This window comes from Phascolarctos cinereus, unplaced genomic scaffold (genome assembly GCF_003287225.1).
Source record: "Phascolarctos cinereus isolate Bilbo 61053 unplaced genomic scaffold, phaCin_HiC Scaffold_1;HRSCAF=81, whole genome shotgun sequence".
Classification (NCBI taxonomy): Eukaryota; Metazoa; Chordata; class Mammalia; order Diprotodontia; family Phascolarctidae; genus Phascolarctos; species Phascolarctos cinereus.
Genome location: NW_027555514.1, coordinates 186,543,073 through 186,567,642, shown reverse-complemented (window position 1 = coordinate 186,567,642; position 24,570 = coordinate 186,543,073). Strand labels below are relative to the sequence as shown.

At 40.4% G+C, this 24,570-nt stretch overlaps 1 protein-coding gene across 8 annotated transcripts; it reads left to right on the top strand.

Moving 5' to 3' along the window:
• Positions 1-339: 339 nt before the first annotated feature.
• LOC110213855 (complement C1r subcomponent) lies at positions 340-24,347 on the top strand. Of its 8 annotated transcripts, none has more exons than XM_020994382.2 (6): positions 340-449; positions 7,885-7,975; positions 8,458-8,650; positions 9,285-9,440; positions 9,531-9,605; positions 16,945-24,347. In XM_020994382.2, the coding sequence occupies exons 3-6, from the start codon at positions 8,560-8,562 to the stop codon at positions 17,712-17,714; spliced, it is 1,092 nt and encodes a 363-aa protein (XP_020850041.1). In that variant the 5' UTR covers positions 340-449; positions 7,885-7,975; positions 8,458-8,559; the 3' UTR covers positions 17,715-24,347. The 8 variants fall into 8 exon arrangements, with proteins under 8 accessions (XP_020850041.1, XP_020850040.1, XP_020850043.1 ...); XM_020994384.2 differs by lacking the exon at positions 340-449 and adding an exon at positions 460-663; XM_078155706.1 differs by lacking the exons at positions 340-449; positions 7,885-7,975 and adding exons at positions 8,806-9,062; positions 13,813-13,873 and having other exon boundaries at positions 8,566-8,650.
• Positions 24,348-24,570: the final 223 nt, after the last annotated feature.

Below are 24,570 nucleotides of genomic sequence, written 5' to 3'. Positions count from 1 at the left end.
AAAAAATAAATTTACATGATAACTTTATAATATATTTAAAAGAAATGGCAAGTTGTACATAATAAATTTGCAGTTTCATGGGCAATCATCTTTATTGTATTTTGTCATAGAAACGCTTGCTTTATCTCATAAATTAGAAATAAAATAAATAAAATTTTAAAAGAGAAGATTGACTAATCCTTACATTTCTCTACTGCCCTATGCCCAAACTGGATAGAAACCTAGAGTCCAAAAAGCCTTGCGATTTCCCTTATTCCAACAGCAGGTGTCGCCTTCTGCAGGTAGTTAGTAAAAGAACATGATCTAGCACAGCTCTCATTTCCAGTAATTCTCCCCAAGTCCTACCCTGGCCCCACCTCCTCTTCCATTGCCAGAGGCGAACAAATTCACTTGCTCCAGCCTACAGAGCAATCACCGGAAGACTGCCTTATAGCCTGGATTTACGAGATGTGAGTGAGCTCTCTAAGGGAGTACTAGTAGGGGAGGAGGGCTTGAGGCAGCCACATGGAAAAGAAATGGCAAAGACTTGGAGGTAGTCCATCTTCCTAGTGGGCTGTTGGAAGCTCTTGGTGATCTATGGAGTAGAAAGCTCTGACATGAGGAGTCAGGAGGGGATGGACCTACCCCAGGAACTCCACCTCCCAGCCTGGCTCTTAGATTTTGGTAGGTGATATCTGTTCCTTCGGGGAGCCCTTTACAATTCTATACAGTATGTCTCCCTCCCCTCTGCACCATCCAGAAGCTTCACCTAAAGCCGAGGCCTGTCCTCCTAGCTAGACTGTGATATCCAGTGGACATGGAGTTTCTGTAGAACTCAGCAGCAAAGGCTCCTCTTTTAGAACAATAGTCTGACTAGGGAGACTTTCACTGCACCAGAAGGGGCACTGGTAACCTGAGCTCCTTTGCTGCTATTTGCCTTCAAATTTGAGAGTAGAGGAAGGGGTATATAGGTTCGTAGGATTTAGAAGCAGAAATGATCTGACAAATCAAGTTAGTCCAACCTTAGAGATTGTTTTACAGAAGAAGAAACTGAGACCCAGTTGGGGAAAATCATTTGCCCAAGATCGCTGATCAATCAGCAAGCATTTCTTAAGTACTTACTGTATGCCAGCTGTTATGCTAGGTGCTTAGGTGCTGGGAATATAAAAACAAAAAAATTCCCTGTTCTCAAGGAACTTATATTCCATTATGGAGAGACAACACTTCTATATGTAGGCATATGCAGAATAAATACAAAACAAATATGTATTCATTAAATGCAGAATACTTAGGGAGGTGGGATACCAGAGGGATCTAGGAAGTGTTCATGTAAAAAGTGGCGTTTAAGCTGCCTCTTTAAAGAAGTGAGGAATCCTCAGAGGTGGGGGTGGGGGGTAGTGTAGAGAGGGCATTCTAGGTGTGGGGCTAATTAAAAGGTACAGATATAGGAGATTTTTTTGTGTGTGAGAGGAACAGAGAGAAAGCCAGTTTGACTTTACAAGACCACAGAATGTGAGAGGAGCAATGATTTATAATTAGACAGGGGATAGTTTGGGACAAGATTTTGAGAACTTTAAATGCCATCCAGAGGAGTGTATTATTTTATTCTAGAGTCAATATGGAGTTGATTAATTTAGAACAAGGGCCCTCAAACTTTCTGGTGGTTTGGTAAAGCTTAAAACTCTTTTCAGGATAATGTTCACCCTCCCCTTCCCTCTCCTCTTTTAAATCTTTTTAAAAAAAATTTTTGTTACGTTTTGAGTTCCAAGCTGTGTCCTTCCCTCCCTCCCAACAATGCACTAGAGAAGGCTAACATTTAATACAGATATATATTTGAAACCATACACTACATACTTCCCTATAAAATTCTTTCTCTGGAGATGGATGCATCTTCCTTCGCAGGTCCTTTGTGGTTGATTTGAAAACTCATTATTAGAATAACTTAATCATTCATAGTTACTCTTCAAACAATACTGCTGTTACTATATGCTATGTTCTCTTGGTTCTGACCATTTCACTCTGCATTATTTCATGTAAGTTTTTCCATGTTTTTCTAAAACCAACTTGTTCATTTCTTAATGGTAGTATTCCATCACAATTATACACCACAACTTATTCAGCCATTCCCCAATTGATGGGCATCCCCTCACTTTCCAGTTCTTTGCCACTACAAAGAGAGCTGCTATAAATATTTTAGAACATATAGATTCTTTTCCTTTTTCCCTCATCACCTTGGGAAACAGACCTAATAGTGGTACGGTCAGGTCAAAGGGTGTACAAAGTTTTATAACTCTTTGGGCATAATGCCAGATTGCTCTCCAAAATTGTTGGATCAGTTCATAATTCTACCAACAGTGTATTAATGTCCCAATTTTTCCACAGAAAAATGTTTTTAAATGCATAAAATATCCGTAGGATTACAAAGGAAACCAATCATACTGAAATAGTTATTAAAACATTTTATTTAGAAGTTCGTGGAAGCCAGGTCAAGAATCCCTGATTTAGAGAGACATGGATATATCTGTGCTTAAGTAAAATCATACTGGCATCTGTGTGGAGGCTAGACTGACATGAGAAGAGACTTGAGGCAGGGAAAGCAATTAAGGTGGCCATTGCAATAGTCCAGACAAGTAGTGATGAGGCCTTGAAATAACAATGGTGGCCCCACCTATAAAGAGAAGGGATAAGATGGGGCAAAAGTTGTGAAGGTAGAAAGGGCAAGATTTGGCACCTGAGTGTCTATGTCAGGTGAGAGAAAGTAAGGAGAGGACGGTAACCTAATTAAAAACCCTGGAAGACTGCCAGAATGATGATGCCTTCAGTAAGGGAAAGGAAGAGGAAAAGTGTTTATGTTGTGCTTATTATGTGCCAGGCACTATGCTAAGTGCTTTGTAAATATTAGCTCATTTGATCCTCATAACAGCCTTGTGAGGTGGGTGCTGTTATTATCATGTTTTTACAGTTGAGGAAATATTCAACAAAGATAGAGAAGCTGAGTAGAGGGGAGGGTTTGGGGGAAAACAAATAAATAACAGAACTAAGATTCGTATGAAGGTCTTCTGCCTCCAAATCCAATAATTATTACCTTTTCCATTAAATCATACTGCCTCTTCTGTATCTATAAATGTTGTGAACAGCCTCATGGGCATACCTCTCTGAAGGTTGGGAGTGGGTCTCATAGAAATAGAGCTGAAAGAGATATTAGAAGTCACTAAGCCCAACTCCCTTATTTTACAGATGAGGAAACTGAGGCATAGATGAGGTTAAGTGAATTCTGAGGCAGGACTTGATCTTCAGATCTTCTTCCTCCAAGTTCAGTGTGCTACCCATAACGTCACCCAGCTGCCTCGGGGGTAGCCAGGCATAGAATCCTGGGATCAGAATTGGGGCACAAGATGGAAACATAGTAGGATTGCTGAAAGAAACCCACTTGTTGCAAAGATAACTCCTTGAGGGTTGCATTAGCAAGTGCCTGACCTCCTCTCTCTCTTGAGAAAGAGTGGGGAGGCTTTTGTCAGTGTGTTGTTTCCTCATGTCAATACCCAGACCACGAGAAATAGGGGATAGATTGTGGGGCATGAGGTATCCAATTCCCCTCAAGAAGTGAATTGCTTCACTGGAGTCAAATTTACTAACTAAGAGCTATTATTCCAATGTTCGTCTTCCTCTTTAAATTCTCCTTACTTTCTTGTGCCTCCTAATTATAATCCAGAAGAATGTAAATTTCTTTTATAGGGCAGGGACATTTTTGGTTTTGTCTTTATATACCCAGCATCAAGAACAACGCCTGGAATGTAGGAGGTGCTTAATAAATGCTTGATGGGATGGATAAGATGGCAAGGATTCAAAGCCATCTTCCTAAACGGGAGGCTAAAACAAAGTGACATCTTTCTAGAGAGCCAATGTGTACTTAACCTTGGAGACAGACAGATCTCTTCAAAAGGCACAAAGAATTACACTTCTGGTGTGACTTGGTGATGGTCATCGTGTGAAATATTGTAGTTATCCTTGCAATGTTTTAAGCCTTAATATATTGCCTGGTAGGAGGACTGGGTACTACGATGCCTATAGCTCTGGAGAGGGAGCTGGAGCTACTTTAAATAAGTCTGTTATTTACAGGAAGTTCGTGCATGGAGCCAGATCCAGATGCTAGTTTTATCAGAGTGGAGAAAGTCAGGTGGGTTGGGAAGTGGTGAAAAGGCAAGACATTTGCTAGGTAGGGCCTCATCACTTACGTCACATGTGTTTCAATCTATCTCCTACACTGGATATAGGGGAGAATGGCAAAAATATTTTGAAAACATGGCTCAGAAGTAGGAAATAAGAGACCAAAGCTTTGTAGACTATCCTAAAGGGTTATAACTATCATTTTCTTTGAGAAAAAGGTTGAGAGGCACTAGATAGACAGACGTCATAAGCGCTTGAACAACATTGTGAAAAATGAAATTGATTATATTGTAAGAGTCAGAAAATGACAGGTTACAGATTTTGAGTTGTTTCTGAACCTTAGTTGTTTCTGAATCTTAGTTCTGCTATTTATTTGTGTTCCCCCAAACCTTCCCGTCTACTAAGCTTCTCTATCTTTGTTGAATATTTCCTCAACCGTAAAAACATGATAATAACAGCACCCACCTCACAAGGTTGCTGTGAGGATCAAATGAGCTAATATTTACAAAGCACTTAGCATAGTGCCTGGCACATAATAGGCACAATATAAACACTTTTCCTCTTCCTCTCCCTTACTGAAGGCATCATCATTCTGGCAGTCTTGCAGGTTTTTAATCAGGTTAGCCTCCTCTCTTTACTTGAGTTGTTTCTGTGTGCTTGTTTGAAATCAAAAGCAATACTAAATTAGAAAGAGAACAAAAATAAGATGTAACATTCAATTTAGAGAACTCAACCTGACATATTTAAACAACCTATTGGTGCCCCCAAAATGGGAAATGGGTTGAAAAAAACAGACACCACTGTAGAATTTCACCACTTCCTAAGGAAGTTTAACTAATGTATAGCAATCGCCACAACACAGAGACCAAAAGAGATTAGAAACAACCTTAGTAAGCAAACACTTGCTCTTATCAAGTGGAGAAATATGGCAGCCATGAGCAATACAAAGAGTAGGGCGTTGAACCTGGAGTCAAGAAGACCTGGGTTCAGATCTCTGTCGTGCTAGCTGTGTGACCAAGGCAAATCACTTAACCTTTCAGAGCCTCGGTTCTCTTTTCTGAAAAGTGTTGATAATAACATAGCAACTGCTTTACCAGGTTGTTGTAAGGATCAAATAAGATATTGTATGTATGTAAGAGTTTTGCAAGCCTTTAAATGCAATATTGTTATTAGGATCTGGTATTATTATTAGACCATAAACTTGTCAATGAAATCTTCCAGAGAAGAAGAGTGGAAAATTATGAGTAGCATCACCTTGCACAATAGCAAGAAGCTATAGAGGAATAAACAAGTTTGAAGGAAGCTTGGGAAGAGACCCATTAAGCCATATCATCTTGAGTATATTTAAGAGTGTAATTGTAAAGAGAATATTGAACAGAATAATGGAAATTAAAAGATATGTAAAAGAAAGCAATCAGTATAGTTAAGAGCCTTGAATTCATACCATAATAGTGATGAATGGGATATTTTACCTGGGTAAAAGAAAAATAAGAGAGTATAATATAATAGCTATCATCAGGTATTTAAACTTATTCTGATTGGCCCCAAAAGGCAGAAAGAACCAGGATAATGAGAAGAATGTTCAAAGAATCAATGTAGGATTTATACAAGGTAGAACTGCTTAGAGTTACCTAAAAGTAAAATGGGCCACATTGGGAGATTTGGGGCTCTCCCTGCACTGGAGATCATCAAGAAAGGCTGAATGCATTGAAGAGTTGTTGGGAATATTGTAGAGGGGATTTTTGTTCAGGTACAGTATGACCTCTGAGATCTCTTCCAAATTTTGATATCTGTGATACTGAGAAAAGAGGCTCCTAGGACTTGGGTAGATCTTCTAAAGAGAAATAAGAGCAAGAGTATAATAATAACTAACATTTACATAGCACTTACTATGTTTCAGGCACTCATTTGGTCCTCGCAACAATCCAGGGAGTTAGGAGCTATTATAACACCCATTTTACAGGTGAGGAAACTGAGGGAAACAGAAGTTAAGTAACTCACCCAGGGCCACACAGCTATTAAGTGTCCGAGGCTGGATTTGAAGACAGGTTTTCCTGACTTCAGGTCCAGTTCTCTATCCACTATGCCACCCGCTTAGCTGTCTCATGGGGAAAACTCACACCTGTGAGATGACAGATCCATTGACGTGCTAAGGACACTGAAATCTGTTGGGAGGAATATGCCCACAGATGAAATTACGAATCCTTGAAGTAAATTGAGTCAACTCTTGATCAGATGCATAAGAATTAGTCTCTAAGTGAATTATTATTATTTTGGTGAGGCAATTGGGGTTAAGTGACTTACCCAGGGTCACACAGCTAGTAAGTGTAAGTGTCTGGTCTGAGACTGGATTTGAACTCAGGTTCTCCTGACTCCAGGGCCGGTGCTCTATCCACTGTGCCACCTAGCTTCCTCTAAGTAAATTCGTCACTGCAGATGTTTTACCCCAGGCTGACTCTTCCCCAAACCTAGGATTTTCAAGCTAAAGGAAACACAACCACCAACTATGAATCTAAGAGTACATACTTAAAAAGGTAAGTCCAGGTGCAACTAGGTAGCACAGCGAATAGAACTCTGGCCTTCGAGTTAGGAAGACCTGAGTTCAAATCCAACCTCAAACACTTAACACTTACTAGCTGTGTGACCCTGGGCAAGTCACTTAGCCCCAATCGCCTAAGCACACACACACACAAAAAAGGCAAGTCCACTGTTAAAGTAATTATAATGGTGCATTTCAAATACAACTAAATGGTCATTGAATTAAATGTTTTTTGAAACATCTTGGGGCAGCTAGGTGGTATAGTGGATAGAGCACTGGCCCTGAAGTCAGGAGGAGTTGAGTTCAAAACCAGTCTTAGACTAAACACTTGACACTTACTAGTTGTGTGACCCTGGGCAAGTCACTTAACTTCAATTGCCTAAAAAAAAAATCTTGATGTTTTTTTGAACCAACTCACCATTCCATTACAGCAGATGGTAGAGACTTGACATAATCCCACAGGGCATCAAAGCAAGAAGGGACCTTAGAGATAATCCAATCCAAGCCTTTATTTTATAGGTGTGAAAACTGAGACCTTGAAAGGTAAAGTGACTTACTTATCCTAGGTCACAGATCCATGGATTCCATTCAGTTTTTTTTTCCCCACTGTAACAAGTTTCTTCCTCAGTGTCTATATTTACTTGACTGATATTATATGCACAGAGTAGATTTAAGATTACCACAGGATTGTAGATTTAGATCTAGAAGGGACCATAGAAATCATCAAATCCAACCCCTTCATTTTACAGACTAGGACAATGAATCCCACAGAGGTTAAGTGATTTACCCAAGGGCAGGTGACCAGAGACTGAACTTAAACCTATGTCCTCTGACTCCAAAGAAGATGCTGCAGGACGCCTATGGTTAGTCAGGCTTTAGGTGATGGGAAAGTTTCCTAGATGAGGTGGTATAACAAAGTTTGTCTGCTCTAATTTTTTTTTTAAGTATTGATTGGGAGATTCTGAACCAATGGGAAAATATAGTAGAATATAAACATAGCATTTTGAGCCATGTTGATATTTCATAAGGGAAAGAACAATGTTAGGGCATCATAAGCCTGTATGTGGAAGGGTTTTTTTTCCTTTACAAGCTGGAGTACCTTGTTGAAATGAGAATGTGTGTGTGTGTGTGTGTGTCTGTGTGTTGGGATGGGAGGAGGATGGAGAGGAGATATGAAAGCATTTGTTCCATACTTTTAGAATAAAGTATTGGGAGAACCAACTATGTGCTGATTGGAATTGGAAACTCAAAGGCGCGGATCAGAATATGCTGTGTGCTCTCTACACCAAGGTGGGAATTTCGGTGGCTATTACAGGGAACCTCACAAAGGTGAAATTTGGGAAATTAAACAGAATAGTGAGGAGGGAAACTTACCAGTGGAGCCTTCTAACTTGAGGTGTACTCGGGCACTTATTTTGACATTGGTGGGATTTCGGGAGCAGATTGAAAGGAGAGAAGATGGCAACACAGTTGGCTAAGGGGACATTCTGAGCACATGATGATGTTTGGCTGACTTTGGAATCAGGAGTGGACCAGGCAGATAAAAGAATTTATGGAAAGTAGACAATCATTGACTTCTAATATTGAGCCCTCATACCACTCCAAGTAATTCCCAGGTGGATGAGGTATCTGAACCTGGGGTAATGCTGACCAACTGGAGAGAGAGACTTATGTGGTGAAGTTCACCATAGAGTCTAGAAAGTGTCTTGCAACCAATATGAAACTATGCCTAAGTCATCCCCCTTTTTCTTCTTCTTCTCCTCCTCTTTTAGTTCTCAGTTCGTTGGACCCATGTGATCCAGTTTAGTGGAGAACTAGGATTTGTATGAGGGAATTATTCCAGCAAGAGGGATTTTGTGTCCTAGCAGAAGAGAATGAAGCTGCCTTTCTACACAATATTCTCCAGTCTGGAAAACTGGACTGCCATCTTCTTTAAGGGCTTCCTGGTCTACTCTCAAGTTGTGGGTAAGCATCCATCCCATGAGGGTTATGAAGAAAGGGTGACCTTTACCACAGAACACATTCTCTGTGTAACTAGCTGTGCCTGAACCTGGAGCAGAATCAGCTGAGGAGGGTAACAACTCAAAGAATACAGACTGAAGGCAGATACTATCTCATAGGGAGAGAGGATGGTCTGTCCTCATGAGAGATCAGCCTTTGTCCCTGAAGAGTCTACGAGGAAGATAAGCCTGGGAGAGAGGCATCATGGCAATGGGATGCTGAAAGTGTCAAATGGATCCATTGTGCCATTTTTAGCCAGGAGACCCAGAGGTGAAGCATGGGGACTGTAGTCATCTTGAAGAGGAAATTCAACCCCTCTCTCCAAATGTTGGTGGACTAGGGCAGAGTGCTGTTCACTCTGGGCTCTACTAGAAAGGTTAGTATACCTGGTCTAAGTAGTGTTCAGTTGTAAGTAGCCCTCAAGAAAGAGCTCAGCAGTTAGAGATCTGTTACAAATTCAAAAGGCAGAGAGACCTGCCCCAAATAATTACCCCATGCCGGAGAAAGGGTAGTAGAAGATGCTCAGGGTGACTTAAAGGAAATTATTTGTGAGAGGAGGCTAAAGGAAGAAGTTATGGATCCTTTTTTCCCCCTATAGTCATGACCTGCAGCCCTCCCCAAAACCTGTCCATTGGTGGTTTTGAGTATGTTACCAGGTCTGGAGAAGATATCTACCAAGATAAGAGGCCTTACACATGCCATAAGCCATATTACGAGATCGTGCCTGCCATGGACAGTGGCCAGCCTCCCCCTGGTAAGGAATCAGTTGATTACTCTAGCCCCTGAGACAAGAAGCTTCTGTGTCTAACCTCCAAATTCTAAACACTTTATGTCGTCCCCCAAGGAACATTCACCAGCTCAACCCAGGGCATCTGGAAAGGCAGAGAGAAAAGTGGGAAGACTTCTCAATGTTCACCCGGTAAGCAGAGCCTACAACAGTCTTGTCTTCACTGCTCTCCCCCCTGCCAAGTTAGCCCTCAGACACTGAGTCAGCATGTAGTAATTAAAGAGAGATTAAAGGTCCACGCTTAGCACAATGTCTGACACATGGTAAGCACTTAAATGCTTGTTAACTTGACCGAGTAGAAATTGACAATTTCGGATGACCACTTTATGTAACCTCAAGCAAATCCCTTTACCTTACAGAGCTTTGGTTTATGAGGTTTATCTGTGAAATGAGAGACTGGGTTAGAATATAGCTACTAAATGATCTTTAAGGTCCTCCTCCCTCCCCTCTAGCTCTAATGTTCTTTGCATCAGTAAAAGAGAGGAAAAAAGCTAAGGTAGGAGGAATGAAAGAGAAAACAATATCCCAGGATTTTAGAACTGGAAGGAGCCTAAGTGGTCATCCATTCCAACCCACACCTGAAAAGAAATCCCCACTGTTGTTCAGTTATGTCCAATTGTTCATGACCTTATTTAGGGTTTTCTTGGAAAAGATACTGGAGTGGTTTGCCATTTTTTTCTCCAGTCCATTTGAAACTGAGGCATACAGGGTGAAGTGATTTGCCCAGGTCACACAGCTAGTAAGTGTCACAGGCTGGATTTGAGCTCACATCTTCCTGACTCCAGGCCCAGAGCTCTGTCCACTGTGCCACTTAGCTGTCTTGGGATTCCCACTATAATGAGCCTGTCTCTACTTGAAGACCTCCAATCAGGGGTGTGCTGAGCCAGCTCATAAAGACGTGGGATGGCCCATTACTAAAGTTTCACTGTGAGCATTTAAAGCTCAGAAATTGGCAAATGTTACAAATCAGGGCTTGATTTATTGTTCTGTTGATTATTTGGAGAAAATGTTAGCCTTGCAGATTAAACTTTAAAATGTGTCCTGCTAATTGTTAAACATTTACCAGCAAACCCCTGCTTCCCATGCACCAGAGAAAGGAAAAAACAAGATCCTGCTGACCTATAGAAGAGAATTCTGCCTTTAAATTAACCACAGAGTCAGGTCGGGGGAAAAAGGTCTCAGAGGAAGGGAAGGTCCAAGAGAAGGGGACAGGAACAGATTGTGTAAGAGGATCATGATTTTAGGTAATTTAGAAGAGATCATTTAGCAGGGCCCTCTAATAGATGTGTTAACTGAGACCCAAAGAACTTAAGTGACTACTCACTTCAGCTAGTAAGTGGCATCAGAGCCCTAACTGGAATTTCTACATCTGGGGTAATTGCAAACTCTAAGTAGCAAGTAACAAAAAAGTCAGGAGGGTGCCACCATCTTGTGGCAGAAGACATAGACACCAGGACACCCTGAGCCTATTACTGGGAAAGCTGCCCTTCCACTATATCACAGGAATCAGGCTATTTGCAACTTACTCACTGTTTCTCATGGACTAGTGCAGGGATCAGCTAATGTGGCCCTTAGGCTTTGGTGCACAATGTGTTTACTGTATTTTAAAATGTTAAAAAAAAAATAATAACTCTCTTAGCTTCTACAAAAAGAGGCATCAGGCTGCATTATGCTGTCATTGGCCCACCCTTGGGTAAGTGGATAGAGAGCTAACCCTGGAACTGAGATGTCCTAGCTATGTGACCCTGGGCAAGTCACTTAATTTCTCTTTGCCCCTTGGCAGCTTTATAACTAGAAGTTGCTGATCTACATTAGCAGAAGGAGTTTTCTCAATAGGGAGCTTCCTACTCCAATAAAATTACAGGCCTGGATTCTTCCTCCCCTCCCCAAGCCATTTTCCAATTCTTGATAACTAGGTGCTAAATTCAGCTGTTTCTTCTTGGACTTGGCATCTAAGAAATCTGACTTAGATAGTAAAGGGGGGCTAGGGATTATCGATCCTTACAGCAAACTGATAGATGATTTGGGGAATGGAGTTGAAAAAGGACTGGAAGTCAGCCCTACTAAAACCCTCAAAGTATCATGTAAGAGCTGAAAGAGTCCTTAGGGATCATCATTTTTATAGGAACTGAGGCCCCAGAGATGGAAATTGGCTTGTCCAAGGTCACAGAGGGAGACTCATTCAACTTTTACTGAAATTGAGGCAGAACTGAGATGGAATCAAATAGAAGCCGAGCAGCATAGATTCACAGACTTGTGAAGGGTCCTTAGAGACAGGGATGTACTGGAGCCAGCTGATCAGGAAGCCAACTGTTATATTTTCAGTATGAGTATTTCCGCCTAAGAAATCAGCAAATGCTATCAATCAGGACTTGACATAGTGTGGGCACGTGTGTCCTCAAGGCCACACATTCCCCATCTCCTCTCCACCTCAGACTTAAGAAAGTGATGGAGAAAATGTTAATAATGCAAATTCAACTTTAAAATGTATCCTAAATAATGACTACCCTATTGTTCAGCAGAAAGAGCACTGACATTGGAGGACTCCAGTTCAAATCTTGCCTTCTCAATCAATAAACATTTTTAAAAAACAACTAGTAAACATTTATTAAGCAGCTACTATGTGCCAGGCACCGTGCTGAGCACTGGGTGTACAAAAAGAGGCAAAAGACAATCTTCTTGCCCTCAAGGGGCTTACAATCTTGTTCTGTCTGAAGTGCCCCAACCCTCTACCACTCTTCTCCAAAGTAAACCATTCTGAGAAACAATGAAGAATTTCATGTTCCAGGGAATGGTGTTTCTCTCTCCGAAGTGGCAGGTCCCCTACCAGAGCCTAGCTAGGATCCCTGAAAGAGCTGCTAGCTTTCTCACACCTCTGCTGCCAACTACACTTTCAACCTGCCCCTCATTCCCAGCACCTTGGCTCTAAGCATCAGGAAAGTTGGAGAAAGTGGGGGGTTGAAAGAGAAGGGGAAAATTCAGAGAAAAGACAAGGGCCCTGCCAACAGGGAGACAGTGATATCCTTGGAAAGGCACAGTCCCTCCTGCAGGGGCAAAGGTGCTATATCCCTTCCCCCAACAAGGACCTTCTCCTCTATAGGCTAATCAATGGCCCTGGCTTGTTCTTTCCCAAGGAAGGAGTTACGTTGCAAGGGGCCTTTGGACCAACACTTATGACTGAGGGGATTCATTGAACAAAGGGCCTAACCCTAGGCTGGGCCAGATCTTGTGTCCTGCCAACTTTAACAGGCTTGGCCTCTGTATAAGAATGTCAAGAAATGCCCATCAGACACAGCTCCCTACTCCTCCCCCTACCAGTCAGTTCTATTCTAATTCTACCCTTTGAAAACAAACAGAACAAGTCTAATCTTTCTTCTCTGCAACAGTCCTTCATGTACTAGAAGATGGCAATCATTTACTTCCTAATTTTTCTTTTCTCCCTGCTGACCTTGCCTGCTTGCTTATAGTGCCCTCTAGTCTACCCTCTGCTCTAGGCAATTGCCTTTCCTGGGGCAAAATCCTCATCTCTTCTCCTACCTTTATTCTACTAGTTTCTGCTGTGGGAATAAAGGAGTCAGCATTTGAGCCCAGGTCTTCTCCTTGACTCCATACACAGAGGGCTCTTGCCACAATGTGGCACATAGCTTCCTATCTTCATGTATACAAAAAATGCCCTTTAGAGCGTGTTGGATGAATGTTGGGACTTTGTATAGGTTTTTAAGATATCAGGAACAATATCTAACAATTTTTTTAAAATGCTTGCTGGATTTAATTTCATATTAAACAAAAGGAATGTTTTTAATATGGTATCATGACATACATAAAATAAAAAAAGCATTGGCCATTTTATCCCCAAATATAGCACTGATCCAAAAATTATCTTGAACATTGAATATTGTTGAAATGAATACATTTCATGCATTGATTTTGTTTTATGAGTAACTACAACTGATAAAAATGTTATATACTACCTTCCTTATTAGCATTCCAAACATGCATAAATCCAGCCAGCTGATTCATATTCAAGTCACAAAAATATTCTGTAGTTTGCTTAGAAGGTAATCTAAGATAGCTAGGAAACACTTCATAAGGAAAGCAGCATGAGTTGTTGCTACTAGGATGAGATCTCATGATCCCATGTCTCCTGGATCATGAATAAGTCACACAATGCAATTTCTACTTTACAGTGGAGTCTGTTATTTATATTTACATCAAATTCTTTCCTTAAGTATTTTCCACAAAATTTTCCTGGCATGGTGTGGAGCGATCCTAGAAGGGCTAGTCAAAGAATTTGTTTCCCCTGAGACCTACTCACAGAGATATCCTTCTTCCTTAATAGGCAACGCTGATCATCAATCATCTCTTTACATCACTGATCCTAGTTTTCCAGTTGTCAGGAGGTAATGAAAACTTTTTTAGCTGTTTGGGGTGTCATTCTTTTAAAGAACATCCCCGTTCATTCTCAAGGATGACCAGCAAGGCTGCTTTGGGGGCAGCTAGGTGGCCCAGTGGATAGAGCACCGACCCTGAAGTCAGGAGGACCTGAGTTCAAATCCAGCCTCAGGCCAAACACTTGACATTTACTAGCTGTGTGACCCTGGGCAAGTCACTTAACCCCAATTGCCTTTAAAAAAAAAAAAGAATGCTTTGATAACAATAATGAATTTTATCTTTGATGGTTGGCTCTGAAGGAAGGACATTGATCACTTTCACTATTTGTGCTGCATACCAACTTGGAAGGAGAACTGTGGTCATAAATATCTAACAAATGTAGCAGGGCTTACAAAGCATTTTACACTTAATCTTATTTGATCTTCACAACTGCCCTGTGAGGTAAGTCCTATTATTATCCCCTCTTTACAGATAAGGAAAACAAGCCTGAAAAGGGAATAAGCATTTATATAACTCCTACTATGTGTTACACACTGTGCTAAGTGCTTTACAAATATTATTCACTTTGATCCTCATAACAACCTTGTAGCTAGGTGCTATTATTATCCCAATTTTACAGTTGAAGAAACTGAGGTAGGTAGAGATTAAGTGACTTTCCAAGGGTCACACAGTCAGTATATGTGTGAGGTGGGATTTGAACTCAGCACTCTATCTACTGAGCCACCAGCTGCCTCTGAGTAGGTTTAAGTCATTTACCTATGGTCACACAGCTAGTACCTAAGGCAGGATTTGACCTCAGGTCTCCCTGACTCTATCCACTATGGCATCTAGCTGCCTAGAAGGCAAGGCAGGACATAAGGCAGAAATATCAAACTTGATGCCCACTGGCTGCAAGCAGCCCACAAAACTCCAGGGTGCAGGCCAGAACCAGATTAAATACAATTGCAAAATATTTAACAGAATAAATAAAGATTCAGCACAGCATAGATGATGTTAATTTATTTGTGGTTTTCTAAATCAATATATACCTGCAAGGATTCCTCTCTGTCTTAATTTGACACCACTGAATAAGGCATAGGTCTATTGTCTCCCTAACCTTTGCTCCCAGAGGAGAGAGGTGACTGTACCTCCATCTTCTACTAACCAGAGACATGCCTATGCCTCAGTACTTCCATCCAAAAGAGGCATAAGTTTTTACTAGCATAATAACATTTGCATATTAAGTAGCTAACCAAATTTTACTTCCACCACTGTTAGTGCAGAGAATGTAACCCAAGTCCCAAAGCTGCATCAATGACTTGACCTCCGATTTCACTGCTATAGGAGATCTCACCCAAAGAAATTCTCCCCTCTAGATCGGCGTCTGCTCTGAAATGTGAAGTTTGCTTGAGGCATTAAATAACTCATCCAGGGTCACATAGCCTGTATGTATCACAGAAAGGACTTGAACCTAGGTCTCTATTCATTAGGCCATAGCTGCCTTTCAGAACTGCAGTGTAATTCCTTTTAAAATGTTATTGATGTTTTGTTTTTTAATATTAATTTTCCCCTTTATGCTGCCCCCTCCTCAAGGAGCCATCCTTTATATATTTTTTTAAAATTCTTTCATTCATCTGTCCTTCCCGCTGCTTTCATTGAGTAAATGTTTTAAAACCCCTCAAAATAAAGTCAATAAATGCATACATACATAGTCTAGCAAAAAAAAAAAAAAAAAAAAATATATATATATATATATATATATTCACACTGTCCATTTCTGATAATTCATTTCTTTCATGCAGCATCATTTTTAAATTTTCTGTTTCAGATTATTCAGTTAATGATTCTCTGTGGCTCAAAAGCCAAGAACCAGGAGGAGGAGGGAATCAAGGGTGGGAGAAATAGGATGCAGGAAGAAAATGTAGTTGATTTTTAAGAAGAACCTTTGGTAGTAACAGATTTTGAAAAGCACTAAAAAATAAGGTTTGGTCTACTATATGACAGTTAGGAAGCACTGAACTGGGTTGTGGTCCCAGATCAGGAGGCAGGTCTCAGGTAGGACCTTTGGAGAAGTATTACTGCCTCAGGATTTTAAAAATTCTTCCCAAGATGAAAAAAGTGATGGAAGGACACAGGAGGAGAATGTCAAGTAAGGTGAAGGAGGAGAAGTGACCCAAATCAATTGTACAACTAGGCAGCCCTGTGTGATTTAAGACATCTCTCTCCATCCCTAGAAAATCACCCCTAGTCAGATGCCTAACACCTCGTCGTTAGACTTCAATTTCTCTGATTTAAAGTCCTCTCTTTTAAAATGCCAATACCCCTGAGAGGGGTAACCCAGCATATCACTAATACCTCCAGACAAGTGAATTACTAATCACTTTCCTTATGAAGCTGGAGAGATTCCAAGGCAATATGAGCCGGGTGGAAAGGATGGATACATACTGAGAAGGAAGGAAAAGGCCACATAGGAGACAAATCAACATACTTCATCATTTTGCTCAAAATTTTCCTCTCTAGACATCCAAAGGGCAAAGTCCCAATGAAGCAGGAGAGATAAAGGAGAGCATTAGGAGAAGAATAGGGGCAGATATTGGACCTGTCATTTCATTGGTTTGGGAAACTCCTGGACTTGGAAGTTCCCTCTACCAGTGTAGGTTGGCACCTCTTTCTAACTCATAGTCTTAGAAAGTTGGCTAGAGGATTGAGAGCTTTAGTAACATACATGCCAGAATGTGCAGATCTTCCTGGCCTCTGAAGCCTGCTGTCTATCTAGCGTGCCCTGCTGCTTCTCATAGCAGGTGAGCCAATTCAAAAATAAGCCCTCATTTCTTGCTCACGAGTACTCAGTTCACTTATCTGTAATATACATGATTTTGTCTACATTTCTTTATTGTTTGCATTGCTAACTGTTCTAGATCCAAGATTTATACCTGTCTTAAACATTTATTTTCCTGAACCTCATTCTTAGCAGAGGGAGGTAGCTGTGTGACTCTCTTTGTAGGGTGGACAGTTTGCCATAGAAATAAGTTCTTCAACCATGTACTTTGGTTATGATGATTTAAATGACATTTTCTTCCTTTCCTCTCTTGACTTCCAGTGTGTGGGCAACCATCCACTCCTATTGACCAGAACCAGGGGGCCCCTGGTACAGCCAAAGCAAAGCTGGGAAATTTCCCATGGCAGGCACTCACCATTATCTATGGGCGTGGAGGAGGAGCTCTGCTTAGAGATCGCTGGATCCTCACAGCTGCTCATACCATCTACCCTAAGGACAGCTTCTTCCAGAAGAACCAGAGTGTAAATGTTTTCCTAGGACACACAGACATAGAGGAGATCATAAGGCTGGGGGCTCACTCCGTCCGTAGGGTCATTGTGCACCCAGACTACCGCCCAGAAGAGCCAAACAACTTTGAAGGTGACATTGCACTGCTGGAATTAGAAAAAAGTGTCCTCCTGAGCCCCAACCTCCTCCCCATCTGTTTGCCAGACAATGAGACTCTCTATAGCAGCGGCTTGATGGGCTATGTCAGTGGCTTTGGGATGGAAAGGGGCCGGCTGGTTAGCCAGCTAAAATATGTGAGTCTGCCCATTGCTAAGCGAGAGGCTTGTGAGGCCTGGCTTCTGGAGAAAAACAGAACTGAGGTGTTTTCCTCAAACATGTTCTGCGCTGGAAACAGAACCATAAAGCAAGATGCTTGCCAGGGGGATAGTGGAGGAGTCTTTGCTGTGTGGGACAATACCACAGAGCGCTGGATGGCCACAGGCATTGTGTCCTGGGGCATTGATTGCAGCAAAGGGTATGGCTTCTACACCAAAGTCCTCAGCTACGTGGACTGGCTTAAGAGCATAATGGAAGGGAAGGCCTGAGCCCCTAGCCTTAGCTCAGAAATTGCCATAGGTTTGAGGTTCTTAAAGTGTGTTTTCAGGAAGTCCACAAAGTCAAAACTATTTTCATAACAACACTGTCATTATAATTCTAATATGGTAAATATCAATAGATATTTGAGGCATTAAATAACTTGTCCAGGGTCACATAGTTACATACATACATACATACATACATACATACATACATACATACATACATACATACACACATACATACAGCTGTACTATGTGTACTTCTATTTATCAGTTCTTTCTCTGGAGGTGGATAGCATCTTCCTTCATAGGTCCTTTACAGTTCCATTCATTTTTTACCTCTTTTTAACTTCTTGTTTCATCTTAACACTACAGAAGCCAAGCAGTCCCCAATAACCAAGCTTCTCTTTTCCATTAAGAATCTGCCCCCTGATTCAAGCAAGAGTAGGTCAGTCTTTTCCTTACTCTCCAATGACATTTAAAGAAAAAAAATCTCACTACCCTTGTTCCTTCACATTCAAGGTTCGTGCTACTTTCCCCTACCACTTAATGTTACTCTTGTTTATCTACCAGACCCCAATTCTTCTTCCCTAGTACCCCCTACCCTTCTCTTTCTTTGAGGACTTTAGCATTAACTGACCCATGTTCATAGTATCATAAATTTAGAGTTACAAGGAAACTTCAATATTATCTACTAACCCTCCTCTTTTTCCAAATGATAAAACTGAGACCCAGAGAAGGTGAATGATTTGCCAAAGAGCAGGCAGGTAGCAGCTGGATTTCACCCCAAAACCGTCTGACTCCAAATCCAAATTTGTTTCCACTCTGCCATGTTGGATAGCTGAGAGCCTCATAAAGAAACTCTTTTGCCTTTGAAAGTTCATCAGGTAAAGGAAGAGTTTATGACTAGACAAGAGATAGAGAGGACCATTGGAAGTATAATGAATTTTTTTTTGGGGGGGGGGTGAGGCAATTGGGTTAAGTGACTTGCCAAGAGTCACACAGCTAGTGAGTGTTATGTGTCTGAGGCCGTATTTCAAGTCAGGTATGCCTGACTTCAGGGCCAGTGCTCTATCCACTGTGCCACCTAGCTGCCCCTATAATGGATTATTTTGATGATGTGAAATTAAAAAGCTTTTGCTCAAACAAAACTAATGAAGCCAAAAGTAGATGGAAAACAGGAACAGAGGGGAGGCAGAATTTTATAGTAAGTTTCTCTAGTAAGGGCCTCATTTCTCAGATGTATAGGGAAGTGAGCCAAATTTATAAAAAAAAAATAAGAGCCATTCCCCAGTTGACAAATGGTCAAAGGATAAGGACAGGCAGTTTTCAGAAGAAGAAATCAAAGTTACCAATAGTCACATGAAAAATGCTCTAAATTACTACTGATTAGAGAAACACAAATTGAAACAACTCTGAGGTACCACCTCACACCTGTCAGATTGATTAATATGACAGAAAAGGAAAATGACAAATGTTGGAGGGGATGTGGGAAAATTAGGACACTAATACACTGTTGGTGGAGTTGTGAACTAATCCAACCATTCTGAAAAATAATTTGGAACTATGCCCAAAGGGCTATAAAACTGGACATACCCTTTGACCTAGTGATACCACTACGAGTTATATCCCAAAGAGATCAAAGAAAAGGGAAAAGAACTTATTTGTACAAAAATATTTATAGCAGCTTATTTGGGGGTGGCAAAGAATTAGAAGCCAAGGGGATGCCCATCAATTGGGGAATGGCTAAACAAGTTATAATATATGATTGTGATGAAACACTATAGTGCTATTAGAAATGATGAGCAGAATGGTTTCGGAAAAACCTGGGAAGACTTATATGAACTCATGCAAAGTGAAGTGAGCAGAACCAACAGAACATTGTACATCGTAACAGCAATATTGTAAGAATGATCAGCTATTGAAAGACTTAGCTACTCTAATCAGGACAATGATCCAAAGCAGTTCCCAGCATGTTGAAAAATGCTGTCTACCCCCAGAGAGAGAACTGATGAACTCTGCAGATTGAAGCATATTTTTCTTTCTTTTTTTTGTCTGTGTTTTCTTTTGCAACATGGCTCATATGAAAATATGTTTGCATGGTATCACATGTATAATCAATATCAATTGTTTTCCTTTGCAAGGAGGAGGGAGTGGGAGAGAGAAAGAGAATTTGGAACTAAAAATGTTAGGAAAAAATAGTTAAAAATTTTACACTTAATTGGGAAATATTTAACAAAATTAATAAAAACATTTTATAAAAAGAAAGTTCATCAGATAAGTTATACAGAAATTCTAGTTAATGATTAAACTGAACTATAGTTAAATAGCATTACATTTTTTTTTTGCTTTAGGATAGGGAGTTTTTGCCCTAATACATCTAATGTCTGAAAATTAATATATGAATACCAGTTTCAGAAAAGTGGTTTTCTTGCCATGCAACACAATAGAAAAAACACTGACTCTGGAGTCAGCAGACCTCCCTGGATTCAAATCTCACATCTATTATTTCCTACTTGTGTGATCTGGGGGAAGTCCCTTAACCTCCCTGGCCTCAGTTTCCTCATCTGTAAAATGAAGGGGTTGGACTTCAGGCTCAGAAATCATCTCTGAGGTCCCTTCCAGACTTATGACTCTACGATCATTCATTTTAACCCAGCAAATGATTTATGCAATTATGTCACCCATACCAATTCTTGAATACCTGCCCACAAATGATAGCCATAAGATCAGTCATTGAAATACTTTGCTTTTTGACTCTGGCCATCCTGTTCTCTGAGTCAATAAGATCAATTAAACAGACCTAAGTTCTTCCTCCTTACCCCATTTGCTGTCATCCTTGGTAATTCTGACATCCATCTAGAAGACCGTACAGATAACTCAACTTCATGATTCCTTTCAGGGAGGAATAATGCCCATCACTAATTCACCAGTAAGGAAATAACCTTGCATTTGTGATCACAAAGCATTGCTCCACTTCTGAGATCTCTAAGTAGGTAGTCCTCCTCTCAGACTACACCCTAAGAACCATGTCCAGTTATCCCTAGGCTGATGGCTGAGGTTTAGGGCATTAGCTCTTTCTTCTCCAATCCCAGACCCCCATATCTCCCATTATCTCCCTTCTCTGACCATCCCAGTTTCCAAATTTTTCCAGCTTTACCCCTCCTCCTACAATATTTCTAGTGGTCTTCTTGAGACTTATTTGTCTCAAGTGAAATGTCCATGGCTAGGCATCAATCTCTCTCTGGGCAGAATGCAAATTGGAAATTAGAATTACAGATTCAGAGTCCCAGGGATCCCACAGACCATCCTTCCTTTTATAGAGGAAACCAAAACCCAAGAATGGTAAGTGACTTGCCCAAGATCACACATAGTCATATCAGAAGTGAAATTTGATCCGTCCTTAGACCAAACACTTAACACTCACTAGCTGTGAGACCCTGAGCAAGTCACTTAACTCTGACTGGCTGGGGGCGGGGAGGAAATTACTGTAATCTTTGCTATGATTTCAGTGACTAGAAAAGGAAATGAGTAAATAAACACTACAAATGGCTTTTAAAAAAAGAAAGAAATGTAGAGGTCCATGAAACATAAATGCATTTTAAGAAGACTTTATTGGAAATTCATAGCATGTGACTCTATCTTAACTAATTCTAAACTGATTTAACTCTACCACACACACATCACGAAAAGCAACAATCAATAGGGAGAAAAATATTATCTTCAACATACACCTAAAGTGGAGTTTTCTTTGTTGTTGTTCAGCCATTCAGTCATGTCTGACTCTTTGTAACCCATGGAGTTGTCCATGGGGATTTCTTGGCAAAGACACTAGAATGGTTACATCCCTATTTTAAAGATAAGGAACTGAGGTAAATAGGAGTTAAGTGACTTGGCCAGGGTCACACAGCTAGTAGAAGTCTGAGGACAAATTTGAACTCGGATCTTCCTGATTTCAGGGCTGGTACTCTAGCCACCACACCACCTAGCTGCCTCTTTCTTGTCTTAGAAAATATATTTATTGGGGCAGCTAGATGGCACAGTGTATAGAGTACTGGCCCTGGAGTCAGGAGGACCTGAGTTCAAATCCAACCTCAGACACATGATACTTACTAGCTGTGTGACCCTGAGCAAGTCACTTAACCAAGAAAGAAAGAAAGAAAGAAAGAAAGAAAGAAAGAAAGAGAGAGAGAAAGAGAGAAAGAGAAAGAAAATAAACATATTTATCAAGTGTCAAGCACAGACTTTAGCCCAACAACAGGCTGAACTCTTTACAAAGCACTGGAGATGGTAAATCACCATACAAAGGATCCACAATAAGAAATGGCCAGTTAAATACCACATATACTTTTGAGCTGCCATTTGAATATTTATGTATAAGAGCTGATGTACTAATATACCCACCCACTCAGGGCCAAGGGAAGTCCCAAGAAAATGCCCATTCTTTCCCCCATCTCCCAGTGCCCGTCTATTTATACATACTATAGTAAAACCTGCTGTTTCACTACCCAACTGTTTCCAGTAAACTTGAATTTTGCTTCAACCACAAAGAGGCCAATGGTTAATTAGAGCTAGATATAAATACATATTTTAGCAAAGACCCCAAATTCTACCTAAATGTTAGCGATTTCCCTTACTGGGGACTCAGAGCAATTGTTAACCTTTTGTTTAAAAGAAATTTACTAAAGCTAAAAAAGGAATAAACCATGTGCACCTTCAGGCCATTTTATTGTCCCTAGGCTTAAGATGAACCTAATTATTATAACAGGATGTTGCATTTGTCTCTCCCCTAGCAGCTAGTATACAGAAGGTACACTTTACAAATGTTCGTGGAATGAATGGAATCCCTAGATAACAGAATATTAGCCAGAAGTCTTCAAGACTAACTTGTACATGAACCCTCTCCAGCTTCCAGTACTGTCATCCACTCTTTGCTTAAAGACCTCCAAGGATGGAGAAACTACCGTTTCCTGAGTCAGCTCATTCAACTTGGAACACCTGGAAATCAAACTTAAATTGTCCTCTCTACAACTTCCGATCAGTGCCTTCAGTTCTGCTCTTAGGGACTAAGCCAAAAAAATCTATAGTATCTACCCACATGATATCTCTTCAAATGAATTTTTTAAAGCCATCATTTCCAGCCCACCCCTGACCCCCACTCTCTCTACAGCCTGACTCAAAAGTCTTTTCTCCTCTTTGTGAAACATCTCCTGTTACTTCAACTGGTCCTTAAAACTTATTGGCTTCAGTCCTTTCATTATCCATAGGCCAATCAATATTCCTCCTAAAATATAGTGCCCCAAACAGAGTAGGGTACTCCAGATATGTCTGATTAAGGTAAGGTACAGAAAATTCATAACCTCCCTCACTCAGGCCACAATTCATTCATTCATTCATTCATTCAACAAGTATTATTATGTAAACATTCTGCCAGGTACTAGGGATTCACAGATTAAAAACAAAATAGTCATTGTCCTCAAGGAACATACATTCTATGTCAGAAAACAACATAAACACCCATAAGTAAACGCAAAAATATGTAGTTATTTTCAGAAGCAGGGACAATGTGTGAAATTGAGATAGGTTTTCTGTAGTTAATGTTAAGCTGAGTTTTGAAGAAAGCTAAGGATTCAAGGAAGAAATGACTTTGAATTTTTTTTTGTGTATGTTTTATTTCATTATAATTTTGTGTATTTGTTCTGCTTCCCACCATCCTCACATAGAATGTACTCTCCTCGAGGGCAGGGAATACATCCTTTTTACCTTTTGTATTTCTAATGCCTAGCCTGTGACATAGGAAAGGCTTGCTGAGTGAATGAAGGAATGAATTCTATACTTGTGTAAGACTTTAAATTTTATCTCATTAGATTTGGGCCATTCTTCTACTCTTCCAAAATCTTTCTGGATCCTGAGTCTGTCATCAAATATATGAGCTATCCATTAGAGTTCCAGTCATCTGGAAAGAACAATTGGTTGGTCACCAAGTAGCATGACAATCATACTATCTGTCCCTTCATCCAAATCCTAATAAGGACAGATCCCTGGGTCATTCCAATAGAGACTCTCCTCCAAGTTGACATTGATTATGGCATAACAGATAGTGTTGGCCTTGAAGTTAGGAAGGCCTCCATTCAAATCCTGCTGCAGACACTAGTTAAACAATCAGGGTTGTAAATCATTTAACCTCTTCCAGTTCAGTTTCCTCATCTGTAAAATGTAGATAACAGTATCTATTGCCCTTGTTTCAAATGGTTGTTTTGGGGAGTGAATGAGATAATTTCGTTTATAAACTGGAAAACTCTATTTAAATGCCATTTATTGTTATCATCCATCATCCATTAATTGATATTCTTTATGTCTGGTCATTCAACCAGTTCCAAATCTGTCTGTCAAGATCTCTTGATCTTGTCCACAAAGACAAAAGAAAAGTTTGTCAAATTTTTGCTGAAATCCATGTATAGTGATGGTATTTCTCTGCTCCACCTCCCCACCCCCCACCACTAAAAAAAGATTAGATTAGGTTTTTTATGACCTGTTCTGACTTAAGCCATGCTGGATTTCAGAGCCTGTCAAATCCTTTGTTGAAATCCAGGTATATTGATGGTATTTCTCTGTCCAAAAAAAAAAAAAAAAGAAAAAGTAATTAGATTGGTTTGATATGACCTATTCTGAGAAAAGCCATGCTGGGTCTCAGGGACCATTTCCCTTTCTCACAAATTATCACTTTATGCTGAGTGAAGTGAGCAGAACCAAGAGGACTTTGTACACAATACGTTATTCAATGACTAAGATTGTTAAACTGAACCCTTCTCAGCATTACGAGGATCTAAGACATCTCCAGAGGCCTTGGGATGGAAAATGC